General features: G+C 34.5%; 1 protein-coding gene across 5 annotated transcripts; it reads left to right on the top strand.

Annotated features, from left to right (window-relative positions):
* Positions 1–11,534: 11,534 nt before the first annotated feature.
* Positions 11,535–19,573, top strand: LOC132056189 (uncharacterized). 5 transcript variants are annotated; one of them, XM_059448273.1, is made up of 14 exons: positions 11,535–11,642; positions 11,718–11,766; positions 11,865–11,966; positions 13,274–13,371; positions 14,380–14,463; positions 14,576–14,709; positions 14,942–15,014; positions 15,107–15,152; positions 15,611–15,720; positions 15,976–16,083; positions 16,156–16,215; positions 17,513–17,574; positions 18,695–19,004; positions 19,207–19,573. In XM_059448273.1, the coding sequence occupies exons 1-14, from the start codon at positions 11,574–11,576 to the stop codon at positions 19,414–19,416; spliced, it is 1,515 nt and encodes a 504-aa protein (XP_059304256.1). In that variant the 5' UTR covers positions 11,535–11,573; the 3' UTR covers positions 19,417–19,573. The 5 variants fall into 5 exon arrangements, with proteins under 5 accessions (XP_059304256.1, XP_059304254.1, XP_059304255.1 ...); XM_059448271.1 differs by having other exon boundaries at positions 11,718–11,775; XM_059448272.1 differs by having other exon boundaries at positions 11,535–11,664; positions 11,749–11,775.
* The last annotated feature ends 5 nt before the right edge of the window (positions 19,574–19,578 follow it).

Here is a 19,578-nt window from a genome sequence, read left to right as displayed (position 1 = left end):
GTTAATGATTTGTTGGTTGTCCATTTATTAACACAACATATTTTGGTCAGATTTAAATTAAAAACGTAGCAAAATTTTTGACCCAAGAGAAACTTTTTTTTTTTTTGTTTGTTTGTTAAATATATTATCTATAGTCAAAATAAAGAAAAAAAAATAAAAAAATTAAACCTTGGTAAGAATTGGGAGAGGGGTTATCCCCCCATTATTTAGTTTATCTTGATCCAAAGAAATAGCATTTGTATGGGTTAATGACCGATGGCGGATAGATGTAGAGTAGGACTTAAGGATTCACGAGAATCAATAGTTTTATTAATTTGCACATACCATGTATGTATTACAAAAGAATCCAATAAAATATTTTGAATATCGTATGACGCATATTAATTTGATTGTTGTAGAAATTCATAAACTTCAAATGCTGAGTTTGCCTCTGTCAATATAACGATCCCCCATAATTATTCACTTAGCTTACTTTGACCTGCCCAAATTTAACACCTCTATCTACGAGCTTTAAATTTTCAAAATATGTTTTTTGTTTAAAATTTGAGTCATGTCCATCCACCTCCATGCACGTAAAGAGAATTTGATAGAGAAATTGGAATGAAACTCTACAACATAAAGAGACAACGATGGAAAAGGGAAAAAAAAAAAAACTATCAGTTTGATGTGCAATAAGCCTCGCTCTTTGACGTAAAAGTAACCGAATGTGTTTTAGGGTATTAATTAATTAATTTACAAATTTATGTGGTATTATAAAAGGGAAAAGGGTCAAAAATACCTCTCTACTTTAGAAAAAAGGCTAAAAATATCCTCCGAACTTATTTTTGGTCAAAATTACTCCTCCCATCCTTAAAGTTTTCAAATATACCCCTGTCTTGACGTAAATTATCCCCCAAAATAACCCGAAATTATTTTTTAAACCCGCTCCATCATTTAAACACGACCCAACTAAATAATAACCCATAAGATCCCCTTATTCCCCCAGTACGTAGGTTTGAAGTTTGAGGAAATTGGAGGAATAAGAGGATCTTATGTGTTATTATTTAGTACGGTCAGGTTTAAATGATGGAGCGGGTTTAAAAAAATAATTTTGGGTTATTTTGGGGGATAATTTCCATCAAGACAAGGGTACATTTGAAAACTTTAAGGATGAAAAGGGTATTTTTAATATAAAATAAGTTCGGAGGATATTTTTAGTCCTTTTTTCAAAATAGAGGGGTATTTTTGACCCTTTTCCCATTATAAAATTGAAATTAACTTTGCCCTTTGACATAACATTTTCCTTTATTTTCTCCTTTATTTTCTGGCTCATCATTCACAAATCACCCGAGACTCTCTCACCCAATGGCACAAACTCACAAAACTTCTTAAGATTACGATATAATGGAGCATCATGATTTTAAAATTCTGAATGTGCACTGTTTAGTTAGTAATGGACTGTATATCTCAATCTAGTCTAGGGATAAAGTGCCGCTATCATCATGAACTAAAATATAACAGTAAGATATTTGAAGATCTGATTTAAGTCTGCGTAGTTACGTACTAGCTAGGGGCTAATTTACAGTTAGAAGTAGTAACGTACTAGCTAGGGGCTAATTTACAGTTAGAAGTTATAGGTTCTGCAGATTCAATAGTTTATAGTTAGAAGTTATAGGTTCTGCATAATTTCGTACTAGCTAGGGGCTAATTTACAGTTAGAAGTTATATGCTCCGCAGACTCAATAATTTTAAATATTTACTTTATATGTATAAATAATTTATTCAGAACTTAATAAGTAAAAAAAATTATAGTTCAAAACTCATAAACTTAAAATCCTAATCCGCCTCTGACGTTGGTGTAGGCCGAGATATGGAAGTGGAATATGTATTCACAAGGGACCACCAAAAAAAAAAAAAAGGTATATATACTGTTAACGTAAAAAAAGAATCTTACATATACTGTCAATGTAAAACAAAAATTTAGGCTATCAGCAGGGGCGGAGCACATAGGCCGAGGGGGTTCATCTGAATCCCCTTCGGTGGAAAAAAACACTATTTATACAAGGTAAAAATTATTTTTTATGTATATATAGTAGATGTGAATCCCCTTTGGCTTCTTCATATGTTTATTTTTTTATATTTTGAACCCCTTAGTGAAAATTCTGACTCCGCCACTGGCTATCGGGTCATCCAAATATATTTACTGGTAAGTCTTCTAAAGTATGAGATTTATAACTGATAAAGATAGTCTGTTACGTTAGTATAAAAATTTCTTACACTCACAGTATAACTAACTTAAACTCGTAAAAAGAGCAAAAATCACAAGGGAATTAAACTAAGAACCTTCACGCAGGTGCTTTCATGAGAAACTAGTCCGTCAGAATATTCTTCTCTAGCTAATTGATAGCCGATTCTCCTTCTATGAAGAAACAAAACTCCGTCGTTCTACTAGAAATTTCCACTTTGTTTCTTCTGAACTAGGAAAATTCCACAAATCCACGCATGCCTGCAAAAGAAAACAATTCTGATAATGAATGTCTTCCAGAGGTCAAACCATCTTTGAACACTCGTTAGAAATCACTTTCATATACAAACTTATCCATTTACGCGCAAATAAATTAAAGCGTGATGTTTATACTACAAATTGCATGCAAACAATACTGTAAAATGTCAATTTTATGTTTAATGTCTCATCAATCAGGTGAAAGAAAGAAGATTACTACAGCTATCATCAAAAGTAGGGAAAAAACACAAAAAGGGATTGCCATGATTTTGTAGGAGTACTCAGTTTCCAAAAAGATTAGCAACTAGACGTATATTTTTGTCATAAATAGGACAAATTAAGAGGTCTCCATCATTACTTTTGTAGTTTTCTGCCCTGAGAAATTACCATTGAGGGAGACGTCGCGAGTAGCAGCTCAAGAATTAGTACAGTTACGTACTTCATTTGGTTATCAGCTGGAGCATGATGTTGAGCCTAGCTGCTTGTTAATTCAATAGCTGGTAATACATTGATGTGAAATAAGCTTGTTGCAATCTGTAATGTCGTGATAAGGTTGAAGTCTTTGTTCAGATCCCCTCCCCCCACCACCCCGCCCCCTCCCCACGCACCAAAAAAAAAAAAATTGAAGTCTTTGCTATTTACTACTACTTGATATATGCAGCAGTGGTTCCCACCTCTAATATCGTCCAGTATTTTGTGGCTACGAGCTTTTATTAAGTGAAGTATATATATTGTGAACTAGTCTTGTGAAGCCCGGGCTCAAATTAATGTAGAAAACTTTATGATAGTTTAGAAAAAAAGATAATTTGATATATTGTAACCTAACATAGTTGGAAGTAATTAAAATAATTTCAAACTGACGACAAGAGTAGTCGACCATTGTGTTTTGCTTCTGTTTCAAAGTAGTGATTCAAAGAAATCTATTATTTTTCAACTAAGATTTCGATAAGTAAAAGGATCCTTTTAGTTCTTCATCACCACAAATTCTTGCATCATTTTCTTAAAAAGATGTCATATTGATATCCGTAAAAGCCTATGTTTAGCTAAACTAAAATGGTTCAAGAGTTAGAAAAGATAAATAACAAAATTAAACTTCAAAAGTTACAAAATTATTAAAAAGAGATTAAGAAGGCGATCACTTAGTAGACACAGTTACATCTCTCTCCTTTTTACTCTCCGCTGAACCCCACTCCTCCCCACTTCCCCCCCCCCCCCCCGCCCCCTGCTTTCTTTCCTCCACTTAATTAAGAACATTGAATAAACCTTAAAAATTCTTTCTTTTTTTTTTTTTTTTAATTTTCTTATTTTCAAAGATCCTAGTATATTAATTCTTGAAAAGCTTTGATATCATAATATACTAAAAGCTATTGCACCCGAAAAAACTAAGATTTACTGCAAAATCTCAACAACAAAAAATTGCTAGAAGGACTGGTGGTTTACATATGCACGATTAGTAAAGACCATGTTTTATGAACTATAAACTACTTTTTACAAAAAAAAAAAAAAAAAAAAAAGAATAATGATATATAATTTGGTTCAAGAAAAAAATATCAAACCATAAATTTTACATTTATTCTTTTGTTGAGAAATTGGTGAATTTACTAGTAAATAAAAATAAAATTTTAAATTTTAAAAATTGACACTTTAAAATGATATTAATACATGCTAATTCTAATTAAATCATACAAAGTATGAAAAACAGCTACTTTTTTTAATTTAAACTTTCTTTTTCTTTTCAAAAGATGCATGTGAGGAAATGACACATTCTTTTTTTAAAAGTCTAAGTGGAATGTTATTTTGATAATTTATGTCATAGTAATATTATAACTATACTACCAGTCCAAGAATGTTAGAATCAACTAAATTTTAATAAGTCATGTCTCAATGCAATTGTTCCTTCTCGGGTTTATTTTTCTAAACGATCAATTTTGATTTTCTTTAATATACAAAATTATGTTAAAATATCATACCTACTTTATATTTTCAAAATAAAAAGATTATTAAGAGATAAGATCAGGATAAATCTAACAATAATCCTAAAATTTACAAAGTGAAAATATCATTTACAGAGTTCTCTCTCAATACCAAATGAGCTCCTCAAAGTTACTATTCCCTATGTACAATTTATGTGGCACAGTTTTCTTTTTAGTCTGTCCAAAAGGAAATGTCATTTTTCTATATTTAGAAACAATTTAACTTTATAAAGTGAATTACAACCACACTAATATCTAAAACTTGTTTTGGACCAAAAATTTCAAAAGTCTCAAACTCTCTGCTCACAAATGTGTTAAATTCCGTGTCTAGTCAAACGGTGCCACATAAATTGGGACAGAGGGAGTACTATTATTTATTTATCTTTATGGATAGCTGATTTTTTAGATGACATCAATACTATTCACAACTTTTTAAGCATTTTAAAGGGTCTCAAACTTTACTATATTTACCAAATTGAATGTGGCAACCTATGTAATAAAGGAATAAAGTAGGGCTAAATACAACAACAACATACCCAGTTGGATCCCACAACGTGAGGAAAGTAGGGCTAAATATATGACAAAAAAGTTATGGTACATATTTCATTTACAAAAAGTTGAACAAAGGGGCCATGTACCGTCAAAACTAGTTGTATACGCGACTGTATATTCAGTATATTAGTGTATATCACGTGTCAGAGTTAGTTAGGATCAGATTCTGTTATGATGAGTAGGTGGTTAGTTAGTTTTAAGTGTGATGATCAGTTCAATGCCAGCTGTAGACTGCTGGCAGTGAGGTCTACAAATATCTCATTTTCTACATTGAGTTGTAACTGAATCAATACAATTTCTTCATTTTGCTTTGTTTCCTCTCAATAATGCAAACCTCCATGATCGAACTTGAACCCTTGATCGTGGCTATCAATTGATAAATTTACATGTACAATATTACTAAAAAAGGCTTGGAAGTATCTTGATTTATTTGGAACGTAACATAATTTGATATATCATGCAATCAATAACAAGTACAAGGGTAAATTTGGAATAGAAAACTCTTTTAGTTAGCAAGCACACAACCAAATGTTTGAGATCCAACTAAGGACTACGAATCTTTGCATTGTCCCTCATTATATATAGTAATGTGAGTTTATACGGAAATAAAAAAAGATATTACTATTTCTTAGTAATTAACTAGAAAATCCATCTTTCCATCTACTGTATATACACTTGAATTTGAATGAAATGTAGTTTCCACAAGAAGAGCTTTGAATAGTCCAGCTGCCATATATGTAGATTTACTTACACATGTTATATGAATGAAAATATCAATCATTAATCAACTGTGTCACGACACGAATCGAGAATCAAGATTTTCCTTTTAAGGACATTTTTATGAGAGGAGCTCTCTGTACTAGCTTTTGTCAAGCCCAACTGTATCATATTGATTTCGGCCCATAATGGAAATGGAGAAGTGATGAGAAAATATGTATGAAAGTCTATATTTGAATGGGTCTTGTTCATTATTTAATCAAGGGCAATGGTACAAATATACCCCTCAACTTTACGATTTATAGTAGATATACCCCTCGTTACAAAAGTGGTGTATATATACCCTTGCCGTTACAAAATTGTGCAAATATACCCCCACCATTATAAAATTGCGCAAATATACCCCTTTCGTTGATAGGAGTTTTTTTTTAAATCATTTAGGTTATTTTTTAATTAAAAAAAATGTCACGTGACTTTAAAAAAAGTCTACCTATTTTTTTTTAGTAGACATATTTTTCTAAAGTCATGGTATTATTTTTTCTGGTGTGTAGGGTATGGTTCGTTTAAAAAAATATCTCTGTGAGTTTAAAAAATAAGTCTACCAATTTTTTTAAACGAACTAGACCAGACCCATCAAAAAAAAATTATTATGTGGCTTTAGAAAATTATGTCTACTAAAAAATATGGGTAGACTTTTTTTTTTTTAAAGTTACGTGACATTTTTTTAATTAAAAAATAACCTAAATGATTTTTTTTTAAAAAACCCCTTCAGCAAAAAGGATATATTTGCACCATTTTGTAACGACAGGGGTATATTTGCACCATTTTATAATGGCAGGGGTATATATACACCACTTTTGTAACGAGGGGTATATCTGCTCTAAATAAAGAAAGTTGAGCCCTTTAATCAAACTAGATAAACTTCAGCAGGAACTTGACAGAAAGTATTTAATCTTTTTAAAGAGACCCATGACTTTTGTTTTCCTTTATCATTTAATATTACATTGAGAATCCGTTTGATTACGTTATTAGATTGCTTCTGATTATTTAAAAAATTAGGCGAATTAATTACAATAATTAGTTCAACAGGGATATATCAGTAGTTAATTAATTAGCTCCATGATTTAATTTTTTTAGATACCAACAATAATTGTGATTATGTAGAATTGAAACAATAGATAGATAAAAATGTTATACATATTATCAAAATCATATTGTTGGAATAGAGTAATATTATTGGGATGTTATAGGATAGAATGATGCGTGAAAGGCAAATTCTATAGAACAGTTATAAGATCAACAATGTTACATGAAAGTGAATGTTCTACCGCTAAAGTCTAACACATCTCCAAAATGAATGACACACATATGCAAAAGGTAAAATAGATATGGGGTCAGACAAGACTAGAAAAATTATAAATGATCACATCCTCACGAAGGTTCAAGTAGCACATGTCTAGATCTAGAATAAAATGAGAGATGGTTCACTTGAATAATTTTGTTCATGTTCTGCGTTGACCGCGAGATGCACTGATAGGTAGATATAAAATCATGATTCATGAAGGTGTTAAAGGGGAATGAGCCAGACCTAAAATGAAAAATATGGTCAGTAAAATATTGTAAATAGAATAAAATTTGGATCAATTTTATTGCGAATTTGTTAAGTTGTTGGGTAGAAAATCCTAAAAACAAATTGGGCCGATGACATCTTAGCTCGGCCTGCTTTTTGACTACTATGCAAGGGGTCATTTGCACGATCATCCTTCAAAGGCACTGGTTAGTGGTCTTTAATTTTTTTTGGCCTTCGCCTAACATTATGAGGTTTGGAGTTCGAATCTCGGTTTAGTCAAAAAAAAAAAAAAAAAACGCAAGTCACCTATTCGGGCCAAAGTGAGGCCTCAGGCAGAGTTTCAAGGTAGAGTTTCGATTCCAAACCTCTGTCTTGCGATTTATTTATTTTTTTACTGAGCTGGGGTTCGAATCTAGAACCTCGGAGTATTAGACGAAGACCAAAAATTAATGTCTACCAATTTGAGGGACAAAAATTAAAGACCAGTGCCTTTGAAGGAAATCCGCACAAAAAAACTTTTTTGTTTGCGCCGATTGTCCTTCTTTTGGGGTGGTATTTAATTTTTTCCCTTCAAGTTGGTGGTCTTTAATTTTTGTCCTTTGCCTGATACCTCGAGGTTCTAGGTTCGAACTTCAGCTCAGTTAAAAAAAAACAGGAATTTCACAAGACAGATGTTTGAATTCGTAAGGCAAAGTTTTGCTAAGACAGAATTTTGCCCTGAAGGTAAAATTAGGTCGTAAGGTAGAATTTTGAAGGCAAAATTTTGTCTTAAGGCCTAATTTTACCTTCAGGCCTTAAGGTTGAGAAACCTAGTATAAACTTAGTCCTATAGCTGTTCAGGTTGCAAAATTGTAGTAAATCAAATCCAGCAACAGTTGCCTCATCCAATAAACACCAACATAAACATGAGTGGAACTGCATCTTTTTTTTTTTAAAAAAAAAAAAAGAAACTGGACTAATTCAAAACTATTAGCAGGTGGAAAGAAGAAATTGCTTGTTCTTAACATGAGAGAAATCACTTACACAGGAGGACAAATAGGACGCAATATAAAGCTCCAATGATAGGACAAATTCTACCTTGCGATTTTTTTTAACAAAATTTTGACTGATCGAGGGTTCAAACTTGAAACCAAGAGATTTTTAGCGAAAGCCAAAAGTTAAAGATTTCAAATTTGAGGGCCAAAAATTAAAGACCACCCCAAAATAAGGACATTCGTGCGAATTGTCCACAAAAAAATGCCATTTTTTTTGCGCGGATTGCCCTTCTTTTGGGGTGGTCTTTAAATTTTGCCCCTCTTATTTATGGTCTTTAAATTTTGCCCTTCATATTTGTGGTCTTTTAAGTTTTGCCCTTCGCTTGAAAAAGTAGGCAAATACCTGAGGTTCTGGGTTCAAACCTCTACTCAGGCATAAAATAAAAAAATAATTTCGCAAGGCAAGGCTGGGGGGCGTATATGTCGGCACATACTCTTTAAGGAAAAACTAAAGTTATGCTAGATCCGACATAACTAAAAGTCTGCCCTATGAGGCAGAACTTTTCCTTAAGGCATAGTTTAGTTATGCCTTATGGGGCAGACTTTTAATTAAGGCATAATCAAAAGTATGTCTCATAAGGTGAAACTTTTCCTTAAGGCATAGACTTTGCCTTATAAGCCAAACTTTTAGTTATGCCTTAAGGAAATGTTCCGCCTTATAGGGCATACTTTTAGTTATGTCTTATGGGGTATACTTTTAGTTAAGACATAACTAAAAGTATATCCCATAAGGCGGAACTTTTCTTAAAAGTTTGCCTTGAAAAGTAAAAAATAAAATAAAATATATGTCTGAAGGCAAAGTCTTTTAGTTAAGAATAACTAAAAGTCTGCCGGAGGGGGCAGAGCGAAATTCAAACTCTGTCTTATGATTTTTTTTAAAATTTTTTAACTAAACGGGGGTTCGAACCTAAAACCCATGGGTTTTAGGCGAAGGCCAAAACTTAAAGACCAGCAATTTGAGGGACAAAATTTAAAGACCACCCCAAAAGCACAATTTTGCGAATTGCCCCAAAAATGGTATGCAAGAGCCCAGCCTTATGAATACTCAGAATGCCCAATATGTGAACAATTTTTTGCGCGGAGTGCCCTTCTTTTGGGGTGGTCTTTAAATTTTGCCCCTCATATTTGTGGTCTTTAAATTATGCCCCTCATATTGCTGGTCTTTAATTTTTGCCCTTCGCGCGAGTTCCAGTTCGAACCTCGCTCGAGCAAAAATTAAAAAAAAAAATCGCAAGACAAGGGTTGAATCGCGTGTATGCCGGACCCGGCATACTTTTGTTAAGGAATTACAAATTTTATGCCGAACCCGGCATACTCATACCTTATGGGCAGACTTGGCATAAGTATGCCGGGTCCGATAACTTTGATAATTTCTTCACAAAGTTATGCGGAGTGGGGGCATACTTTTAATGGGCAAACTTTCTTCATCACAACACTTGCACATAACACAAATTGGTTCTACACTCAAGCCCCATTGTATGATCCTATTAGCGATCTAGCCTTCCATGTAAGCACAATCACATCAGTGAAATATATTTTGGTCGAGTGGCATGTTGAAACACCATAAATTTTCGATTGACTCTTTCAGATTACCTAATAATTGCAAGAATTTAGTTCGAATCAAGCTTTTTCCAGGTTGAGAAGAAGTATGCACTTGCTCCAGGATTCTCCAAGAACCAATAATTTGTCCGACCATCCAATATGTCCGCCAAGCATCGTTAAATTGGTCAAATCCTACTCTTTGACATAGTAGGCATGGATCCACTTTATCCATAAACTTTTATGCCGACCGCATAACTTTGTGAAGGAATTATCAAAGTTATGCGGATCCCATACTTATGCTAAGTCTCGCCCATAAGGCATAAGTATGCGGTCCGCATAACTTTGATAATTCCTTCACAAAGTTATGCGGTGGGGCATACTTTTAATGGGCAAACTTTCTTCATCACAACACTTGCACATAACACAAATTGGTTCTACACTCAAGCCCCATTGTATGATCCTATTAGCGATCGAAATAGCCTTCCATGTAAGCACAATCACATTGTGAAATATATTTTAGTCGAGTGGCATGTTGAAACACCATAAATTTTCGCTGACTCTTTCGGGGATTACCTAATAATTGCAAGAATTTAGTTCGAATCAAGCTTTTCCAAAGTTGAGAAGAAGTATGCACTTGCTCCAGGATTCTCCAAGAACCATAATTTGTCCGACCATCCAATATGTCGCCAAGCATCGTTAAATTGGTCAAATCCTACTTTTGACATAGTAGGCATGGATCCACTTTATCCATAAACTTTTATCTTGACATAACTTTGTGAAGGAATTATCAAAGTTATGCCGGATCCGCATACTTATGCCAAATGCTGCCCATAAGGCATAAGTATGCGGTCCGGCATAACTTTGATAATTCCTTCACAAAGTTATGCCATGGAAAAGGGGGCATACTTTTAATGGGCAAACTTTCTTCATCACAACACTTGCACATAACACAAATTGGTTCTACACTCAAGCCCCATTGTATGATCCTATTAGCAGAATCGCGAGTTTCCATGTAAGCACAATCACATTGTGAAATATATTTTGGTCGAGTGGCATGTCAAACACCATAAATTTTCGGCACTCTTTCAGATTACCTAATAATTGCAAGAATTTAGTTCGAATCAAGCTTTTTCCAGTTGAGAAGAAGTATGCACTTGCTCCAGATTCTCCAAGAACCAATAATTTGTCTAACCATCCAATATGTCCCGGCCAAGCACTCGTTAAATCGGTCAAATCCTACTCTTTGACATAGTAGGCATGGATCCACTTTATCCATAAACTTTTATGTCGGACCGACATAACTTTGTGAGGGAATTATCAAAGTTATCCTGATCCAAGATACTTATGCTAAGTCCGCCTAATAAGCATAAGTATGCCGGTCCCGCATAACTTTGTAATTCCTAACAAAAGTATGCGGTCCGTATAAATAAATTTAAACTCGCCTTGCGAATTTTTTTTTAAAATTTTGCCTGCACGTGGGTTCGAACCCGAAACATGGGTGTTAGGCAAGGGCAAATTTTAAAGATTTCAAATATGAGGGGCAAAATTTAAAGACCACCCCAAAAGAAGGGCAATTCTGCGAATTGCCCATATGTGAATAGAACCAAGCCCAACCCGAGTCCAAAATCATCATCTCTCCTTCTCGAATCTAAAACCCTATCAAAACCCCCGTATTCATTGTTGCAGAAACATAGCTTAGAACCATGGCAATTTCCACTGGTTTTGCATTTTCTTGTCGCCCACATTTTCCCCTCTCTCATAGCATGCGAAAGGTGCCTCTCTCTTTACAGATACGTGCCTCTTTATTGTTTATGATTGAGACACTCTTTATGTTTTTTTTTTTACAGGCATTTATTAGCTGTGCTGCAGCAATTGAAGCCATTGAAGATATCGACAGTAGCAAAGGTTGGTGAACTTCGAGAATTTTTTGTTTTATTGTAAAGTTTCCATTTTTGCTGGAAAAAAAAAGTGATGAAATTTTAGTGGTGTTGCAGAACCAGCAGAATGGAAGAGGTTCAATTCAACGGAACTAGGAATTAGCAGTTCAATGATTGCAAAACCTACAAAAGTTGTTCTTAATGGTCTCAAAAGTAAAGGTACTCTAATTCCCAGTTGATTATGTTTGCTTTTGTTTTGGATTATATTGGTAATTTAATTTCCTTGTTAGTTAACGGGAAAACTTAATGAATGGGACTAATCTCCAGTATTCATGTTACTACGCTTTCTCTATTGGTGCAAAGAGAAAAAAATGAATATATTCATACTTGATAATTCTTTTATGAGTACCTGGCACCTATTTGATAAGTCATCTTCTAGCATCAGCAAACTTTCCTATCCCATTTAATTGTTTTGTGGTTAAGAGAGTTTAAGATTTGCGTGAGAGTTTCTTAAGGGCGTTGTTGTTTATTCCTTATTTATGATTACGAGCAAGAGGTGGTCCGTGTTTCTTTTAAGAGAAATGCAATGTATATGAGATCTGCCATTTGGTACGTGGCTTCTTATAATGTTAACTTTTTATGAGCTGCTTTAGGTGATAAATGTGATGGGATTGATTTCCATTTTTATTAAAAACTTCCTTGTTGCTATTTTTCTTTGTTTAGAAATGGATTATCTAATTTTCAAAAATAAAAAAAATAAAAACAAGAACGAAAAAGAAATGAATCAACTAGCATATGCATTGGCTCCCTTCTGGTCTAGGGAATGAGTGACACTATGTCGGGGTTGGGCGAACCAACTGGTTGCTCCTCTAGTTGAAGTATCAGACCCATTTTCCGATGCCTAGGTTATTGACGAGAGATGCCTAACTTCGCCGAAGTAGAACCCCTGCTTCCCACAAAAGAAGTCCACTACCCACACACCCAAAATGGGAAACTTTCAGTTAGTCCTTGAAGGAAATGTCTCTTTATTATTTAGATAAAAAAACTTGTTTATCCTTGTCAATAAAAAACTTGTTTAAAGATCCAAGTTTCCACCCTCATTTACAGTAAACACATGATGAATAAATCCTGAAGCAGCCATGCGGCAATAAAAAGCAGAGAGAAACTGCAACCGCTGAGACCTAGAGTTTCACCTGATAACAGCTACCAAATAGTTGATGTCATATTTTTTTAACGAAAAAGTTGATGTAATATGCCATGTTTGGCTATATGTAATTGCTTCTTGGTCTTTCAATAGTAATGATTAGATTGAAGCTTAATGGATAATTATCGTGGCATAACGTGCAGCTGATGAGGATAACTATTAGATACTGATTTTGTCATGAAGTTTTTCTATTTACTTGATAAATTGTTATCTAATGCTTTAGTGGTACGGGCTGTGAGTATTCTCTTTTCCCTGTGTCATAAGTTCAATGTCTTCTCTGAATTCTGACACCCTGAGAAATTTCTTTCCGTCTATCTTGTAGGATTTGAAGTTTACCTTGTGGGGGGCTGTGTTCGGGATCTTATTTTAAAACGAACACCCAAAGATTTTGACATTATAACTACTGCTGAACTTAAAGAGGTTAGTCTTGGGTCTGAACTGTATACTGGTTATTCTACTGCATATATTTCAGGTCATGCTAGGTGATGTTGTAAATCATCTTCAATGATATTTCATTGTAGATCAGTTACATTATAGATGTCATAACTGCTTTCTGTCAGTTTCCAGGTTTTAAATAATAACCTTTTCATAGCAACATAGGAGGACTTTAATGCCTAAAAAACCTACCTCAACAACTTGTGGGTCCCTTCCTATTATGTGTTGTCCTCGCTTCTTGGTCGTGAAGCTCATACACGCTATGTAGTTTATTTAACTAATTTGTTTACTATTATCTCCGGAACCATTCCTTCCCTTCTGTCCCTCGGAGGGGAGTCTTAGCTCAGCGATTGGAGGGATTCAAATATACAAGTCCGGATGCATTGCCTGATTTAACATGGAATTTACCTCAAGGGTTCTATGTTGGAATTTTTATTGAGAATTCAGCTGCTTGGAAAATTGTCTTCGGTATATTACGAATTAAAGACAATTTGAAGGCTTTGGTTTTGTTACCTAAACCTTTTTCTCTTCTAACGCGGGAATTGGGATTGTAACAGCTCGCACCATTATGTATTATGTGAATTTCTACCATTAAACAAATATTAGCTGCCTATTCTTTTTCTTTCGGCATGGAATTGACACATCACATACTATAATAGTGTCTGAAGTTTTGTGTAGCTGTAATTGATCTAGTAGAAGGATGTTGCTCAGATGTCTTATCCTTATAAGTCACTAGCCTTTGGTGTAATGTGATGAGTGCTGAATCTTGATGGAGAAGGTGCTAATTTGATTACTCAGTTCAGTGCTTTATGTCCTTATAGAGCATGATTCATGTTTTCTCATAATCTTCTCTGTGTGCCAAATTGACTGTAACTTTGTGATTACTCTAGATTTTGGTACTTTGTATGCAAAAGTTTCTTCTTTGCTAACTAAGATTTTGAATCCAAATATACATGTGATCTGAATGGCCTATTATCATCATTGTAATTGCAGGTGAGGAGAACGTTTTCACATTGTGAGATAGTTGGAAGGCGGTTCCCGATCTGCCATGTGCATGTTGATGATGAACTTGTGGAGGTTTGCCATGATCTTTATCATTTCTTCCCAACATAGGTGCAAAGATCATTTTGCGCACTTTAAATTCATATTATTTGCTTATGAGGTGCATTTTATTTTTATTAATAATTAGGTTTCAAGCTTTCACACCTCAGGAATAAGGCCTGTGAGGGACTTGGGTTTATCTTTTGAGAAGCCCATTGACTGTGATGAGAAGGACCACTTTCGATGGAGAAATTGTTTGCGTAGAGATTTTACGATAAACGGGTTGCATATCTGATCCTAGTTCCTTCTTGACTTTGCGTTTATCAGTGTCCCACATTTGCCAACAACTTTCATTGATTTTGTGCTGTACTTAATTTTTTTTTTTTTGACGGTTATCTATAAGTAGTGTATGGGTTGGAGGTGTTTCAGTAGGCTTCTAAACTTTATATAAAAACTTCTGAAATTTACTATTGTCTACTGACGGTTGTAAATTATCCTCTTTGTTTTTGCTCAGGTTGATGTTTGACCCTTATTCAAAACTGGTCTATGATTACATGGGTGGAGTGGATGATCTCAGGAAAGCTAAAGTGTGCATATTATCTTTAATAAGGTCTAATTGTTAGTTTGTTACCATAATCTTCTCCATTCCACCACATTGATTTGATCACTTTTGCTACAGGTACGAACAATCGGTCCTGCTAGTTTCTCATTTATAGAGGATTGCGGTGAGTTCCCTTTCATTTCCTGTTCCTTAAGTGATGTTCAACTCTTAAAAATGATCGACAGTTTAAGTCCTCTATATTTGTTTGGACATCTATTGGCTTTGTGATTTAATTGCCAACACTTGGCTTGCTTTTTTTCTTCTAAAGCAACTTCATTGCCCTATTGTAATCTTCTTTCTTATATTTGTTATCTTAAAATAACTATAGTACTATACACAAGAGCTTTTGAAGGGGTGGAGATAAGCTTTGCTCAATTGAGGAGTAGTCTCCGATCCCTTATTTTCTTTTGGTGCACCCATGTAGTTCCTGTTTGTATATAGGATTGGGTTTCTTTTGGAGAGAACCATATTTTGTAGGGTTCTTCTTGTTTTTGTATATCTCTTGTATACAGCCAAGATGGCCTATTTATTATCAATGAAATCTTTTACTCGATCAAAAAAATTATTATTTTACCTTTGCAGCTCGAATCCTTCGTGCAATTAGAATTGCTGCCAGACTTGGATTTCGATTTGGAAGGGAGACAGCTCTTTCTATTACAAACTTATCATCTTCAGTCCTGAGGCTTGATAGGGTACATGGTGAACATCTCTCTCACTCTCTCACTCTCTCTCTCTCTCTCTCTCTCTCTCTCTCTTTATATATATATATAAAATTTGTATGTGTGTGACTGTTTATATGTAATATATGAATATATTTATGTGTGTAATGTGTCTATGAATATATGTATATATGTTGGTTTACAAACTACAAAGCATTAAAACTATGTTGTGATAGGTAAAAGCACTAAAACTATTTCAAAATGTTTTATTCGGCTTTGGTTTTTCAGGGAAGGCTCCTCATGGAAATGAATTACATGTTAGCCTATGGCTCTGCTGAGGCTTCACTAAGATTATTGTGGAAATTTGGTCTTCTAGATATACTTTTACCAATTCAGGTGAATATACTCTGAATCCTGTTTCGCCCCATGGTCAGTTAAATTTCATTTCTAATATAGCTTAATTTGCAGGCAGCATATTTCGTACGGCATGGTTTTAGAAGGCGCGATAAGAGGTCTAACTTGCTTTTGGTAATATATATTTTTTTTTTTTATAAATCTTGCTCTGACGCAAGATGTTTGATTTCTTCTTTTTGGATCCACCACAGACTCCTGCCCTCCATAAGGTACTACCGGGGTGAAATATTTTTCCCTTAAAAGTAGTACCTATTGGCCTTTAGGTGATGGCAAACAACGGTGGTTATAAGTTATTATGCTTAGTCATAATTGATCTATTTAACTGCATTTGTGGCTTAAAAAGTGAGTTATGCCATGATGAGGTAGATTTTTGACCATAAGTTCATTCCCTGAAATATAATGATGAGAGACTCAGATTCTCGTAAAAAAAGGTCAAAAGGATAGAGAGAGAAGAAACAAACCATGTTTCTTTTGTTGGTTTGCAATTAACTTGGTGTTGATCTAATGGAGAATCATAAGGTTGTAGATCTCATACTGGGAGCATTTTCAAGACGATCAAAGCTCTGTAAATGCAAATAATGAGTTTGAGAACAGCACTGAGTGAAGAGAACCAACAATCATTATTTAGCAAAGAGTTGCTCATGGTTGTCTCACTGAGTGTTAAAGATTGCATTGTTTTGTTACTCCCTCCGTTCACTTTTACTTGTCCACTATACTAAAAATAAAGTTTCACTTTTACTCATCACTTTTAGTATATCAAGAGAAAAACATATTTTTTTTCCATGTTTTACCCTTAGCTGTAATTACTCATTCCCCAAATCATTTTTCAAGACCCAAGACTAAACATCAAATAATAAGGGTATTGTAGTAAAATACTCATATCAATTATTATTTCTTAAAGGATGTGCAAAGTCTAAACTGGACAAGTAAATGTGAACGGAGATAGTATTTCTTAAAAAAATAGTCCCAAACTCAGTACATGTGCGTTCTTAGAATATACACGCGATCCTGCCTATACTTCTCTTTTACATTAAATGGCCTATACTACAATGAAGAGAAATCATTAAATGGCCTATACTACAATGAAGAGAAATCATGAATCTACAGTACCTGTTTCTCAAAAAAATAAAAATGAAAAAATCATGGGTTCTCTGACGTCCTATTTGTGCAAACCATCAATTGCCAACATCCAAATGCGGATTTTATTCTGGTTCCCTATCCTTGTTGATGCACCATTTTAATACCATGAATATAATTGTCATCTCTCTCCTCCTTCCGTTTCCACATGTAAGTTTTGACATATTAGCAATTCTGCATATCTCATTTCTCGAACCTATGTTATGTTGGTTTTGGTTTGATGAGTAAGAAGTCAAAACTATTATGATTAACTTGTTTCTGCTTTCCTTTGCAGTCTCTATTTTCCAACCTTGATAAATTAGTGGCCCCCGATAGGCCATGCCACAGTAGCTTATGGTAAGATTCTCTGCACTGGCTCAGCAAGTAAGATGGTTTGTAAGTCACTCTATAAATCAGTTTCAATGTCATGGATATCTATTGGATTGTGCAGTATTCCTATTTCAGCCTGATAATTCTCCTGCGTCAGGGACCATTACCTTTCCTCTAGAAAGTTAGTTAAAGGACTGTTCAGATACTAGATAGAAAAGTGAAACCGAAGAGCAAAATTCATACGTATTATATGTAAATAAAGGACCACTGGAAATGGCCTAGAAAATGGGAACCTCAAGGACAAATCAAATATGTGTGTGTGTCTAATTGTTGACAGCTCAAAAAGTTAATGCTTTATTTTTTAAAAAAAAAAGGTAAAATGTCCGTCAACAAGTTCTCGGCTGATTTATAGTTACCAGTTTCAAAAAAGTTCTCGGCTGATTTGACTGGCGTATATATCTCTTGGACATTCTCTCAGTCAGTTTGAGTGGGCTTGTTTACTAGTCCAAATGTGCAAATGTTCCGTATATTGTAGAATGACACATCCTCTAGTTCCCCAGTGTAATTATTTCAACAGATTTCTGAGTCAGTTAAATGCAAGTGAACAATATTTTTGGCAAGTAACTGAAAACGTGCAAGTGCAGATTTTTTTTTGTCAATATGTTTTAGACTTTTAGTCATGTTAGTATGTTTACTTTTAAGTCCAATTCTTTCTAGGTCTTTTAGCCTTTTAGAGACTCTTATGCCAATAGAAAATAGAAAATATGGAGAACTTCTAGTGCTTTTATTTTTCATTTATTTTATATGATGTGAGGTTTCACATGGCCGCCCCAACTGAAGTCTGCCCAGTTCCTAGGTATGTGCATGTATTCTCTATGTCATTTGCGATACATCGCCAAAGAATTAATACTTTTAAAAGAATGTGAGTAATAGGGTAATGGTGTATGTTTTTGCCTTAGCTTAAGTGTAACTGATCTGTCTTCTGTTAACATGCCAAAAAAGGTTTTAACATGTTTCTCTCAATTTTGTTCCTAAAAATGTAGAGGTAGAATCCTTTTCTCAAACTCTAAGTGCATCAGAATGCTAAGAAGCTAATTTCCTTGTCGGATCAATCAGCCAAAGCTTATCTGAATTTTAAATGTTCTAGGGTCGCAATTTTGGCTTTACATAAAGCACTCTCAGATCAACCAAGGGACCCTTTGGTGGTTGCTGCATTTGGCCTTGGTGTTCATAACGGAGGTGATTTGTCAGAAGCTTTAAGTATAGCTAAAAGGATTTCTGCACAACATGATGGAAGCTTTCATGAGTTGGAATCTCAGGATCTGGACTTGCCAGCTTTAAAAGAAGAAGTTGTGGAACTGGCAACTTCAGTTCAAAGGGCACTGACTAATATGACGGACGAGTATTTTGTCTCACGAGCAATGACAAACTACCCTAAAGCGCCGTACTCAGATCTAGTAAGCTGATTTCCCTAATAATCTCTCACTTTTGGTTCTTGTTATTCTTCGTGACTAATCCTTTGTTTCCTCTCCTGGTCGTTTGGCCTTTGGTTTCAATGTCTTATATTTGTGGGCATACAGCTACGAACCAAAAGAAAGTTGATACTCATCTGCCAAAGAAAGAGACAACCTAATCTCTTCCTTTTTCATTCCTTTGCAGGTATTTATTCCATTAGCACTGTATTTAAAGGCGTGCAAGGTTTGCCAATGCGTTAGAATGGGAAAGGAGAACGGATTTGTACCTAAGCAAGGTAGCAAGATAGACTATGAGTTGTTAGCTTTGGGTAGCCTGCAGGAAGTCCGACATGTCTTTGCAAGGATTGTCTTTGATACCATATATCCATTAAACACTGGCGAGGATGATATGTAATGAGTATCTGTTAACGTCAGGTTTATGTATTTTTGCCTATAGAATGTAGTATCAGTTGCAGGAAATTGATAGTTGATAGGTGTAAGAAATAGCTTGTTCCAATAAAAACAGTTGTACCGTTTGCTTTTGATAAAACTGTCTGTACTCTTCTCATGTATTTGC

This window comes from Lycium ferocissimum, chromosome 5 (assembly GCF_029784015.1).
Source record: "Lycium ferocissimum isolate CSIRO_LF1 chromosome 5, AGI_CSIRO_Lferr_CH_V1, whole genome shotgun sequence".
Classification (NCBI taxonomy): Eukaryota; Viridiplantae; Streptophyta; class Magnoliopsida; order Solanales; family Solanaceae; genus Lycium; species Lycium ferocissimum.
Note: the sequence above shows the minus strand (reverse complement) of the source record. Positions and strands in the feature narration are given on the sequence as shown.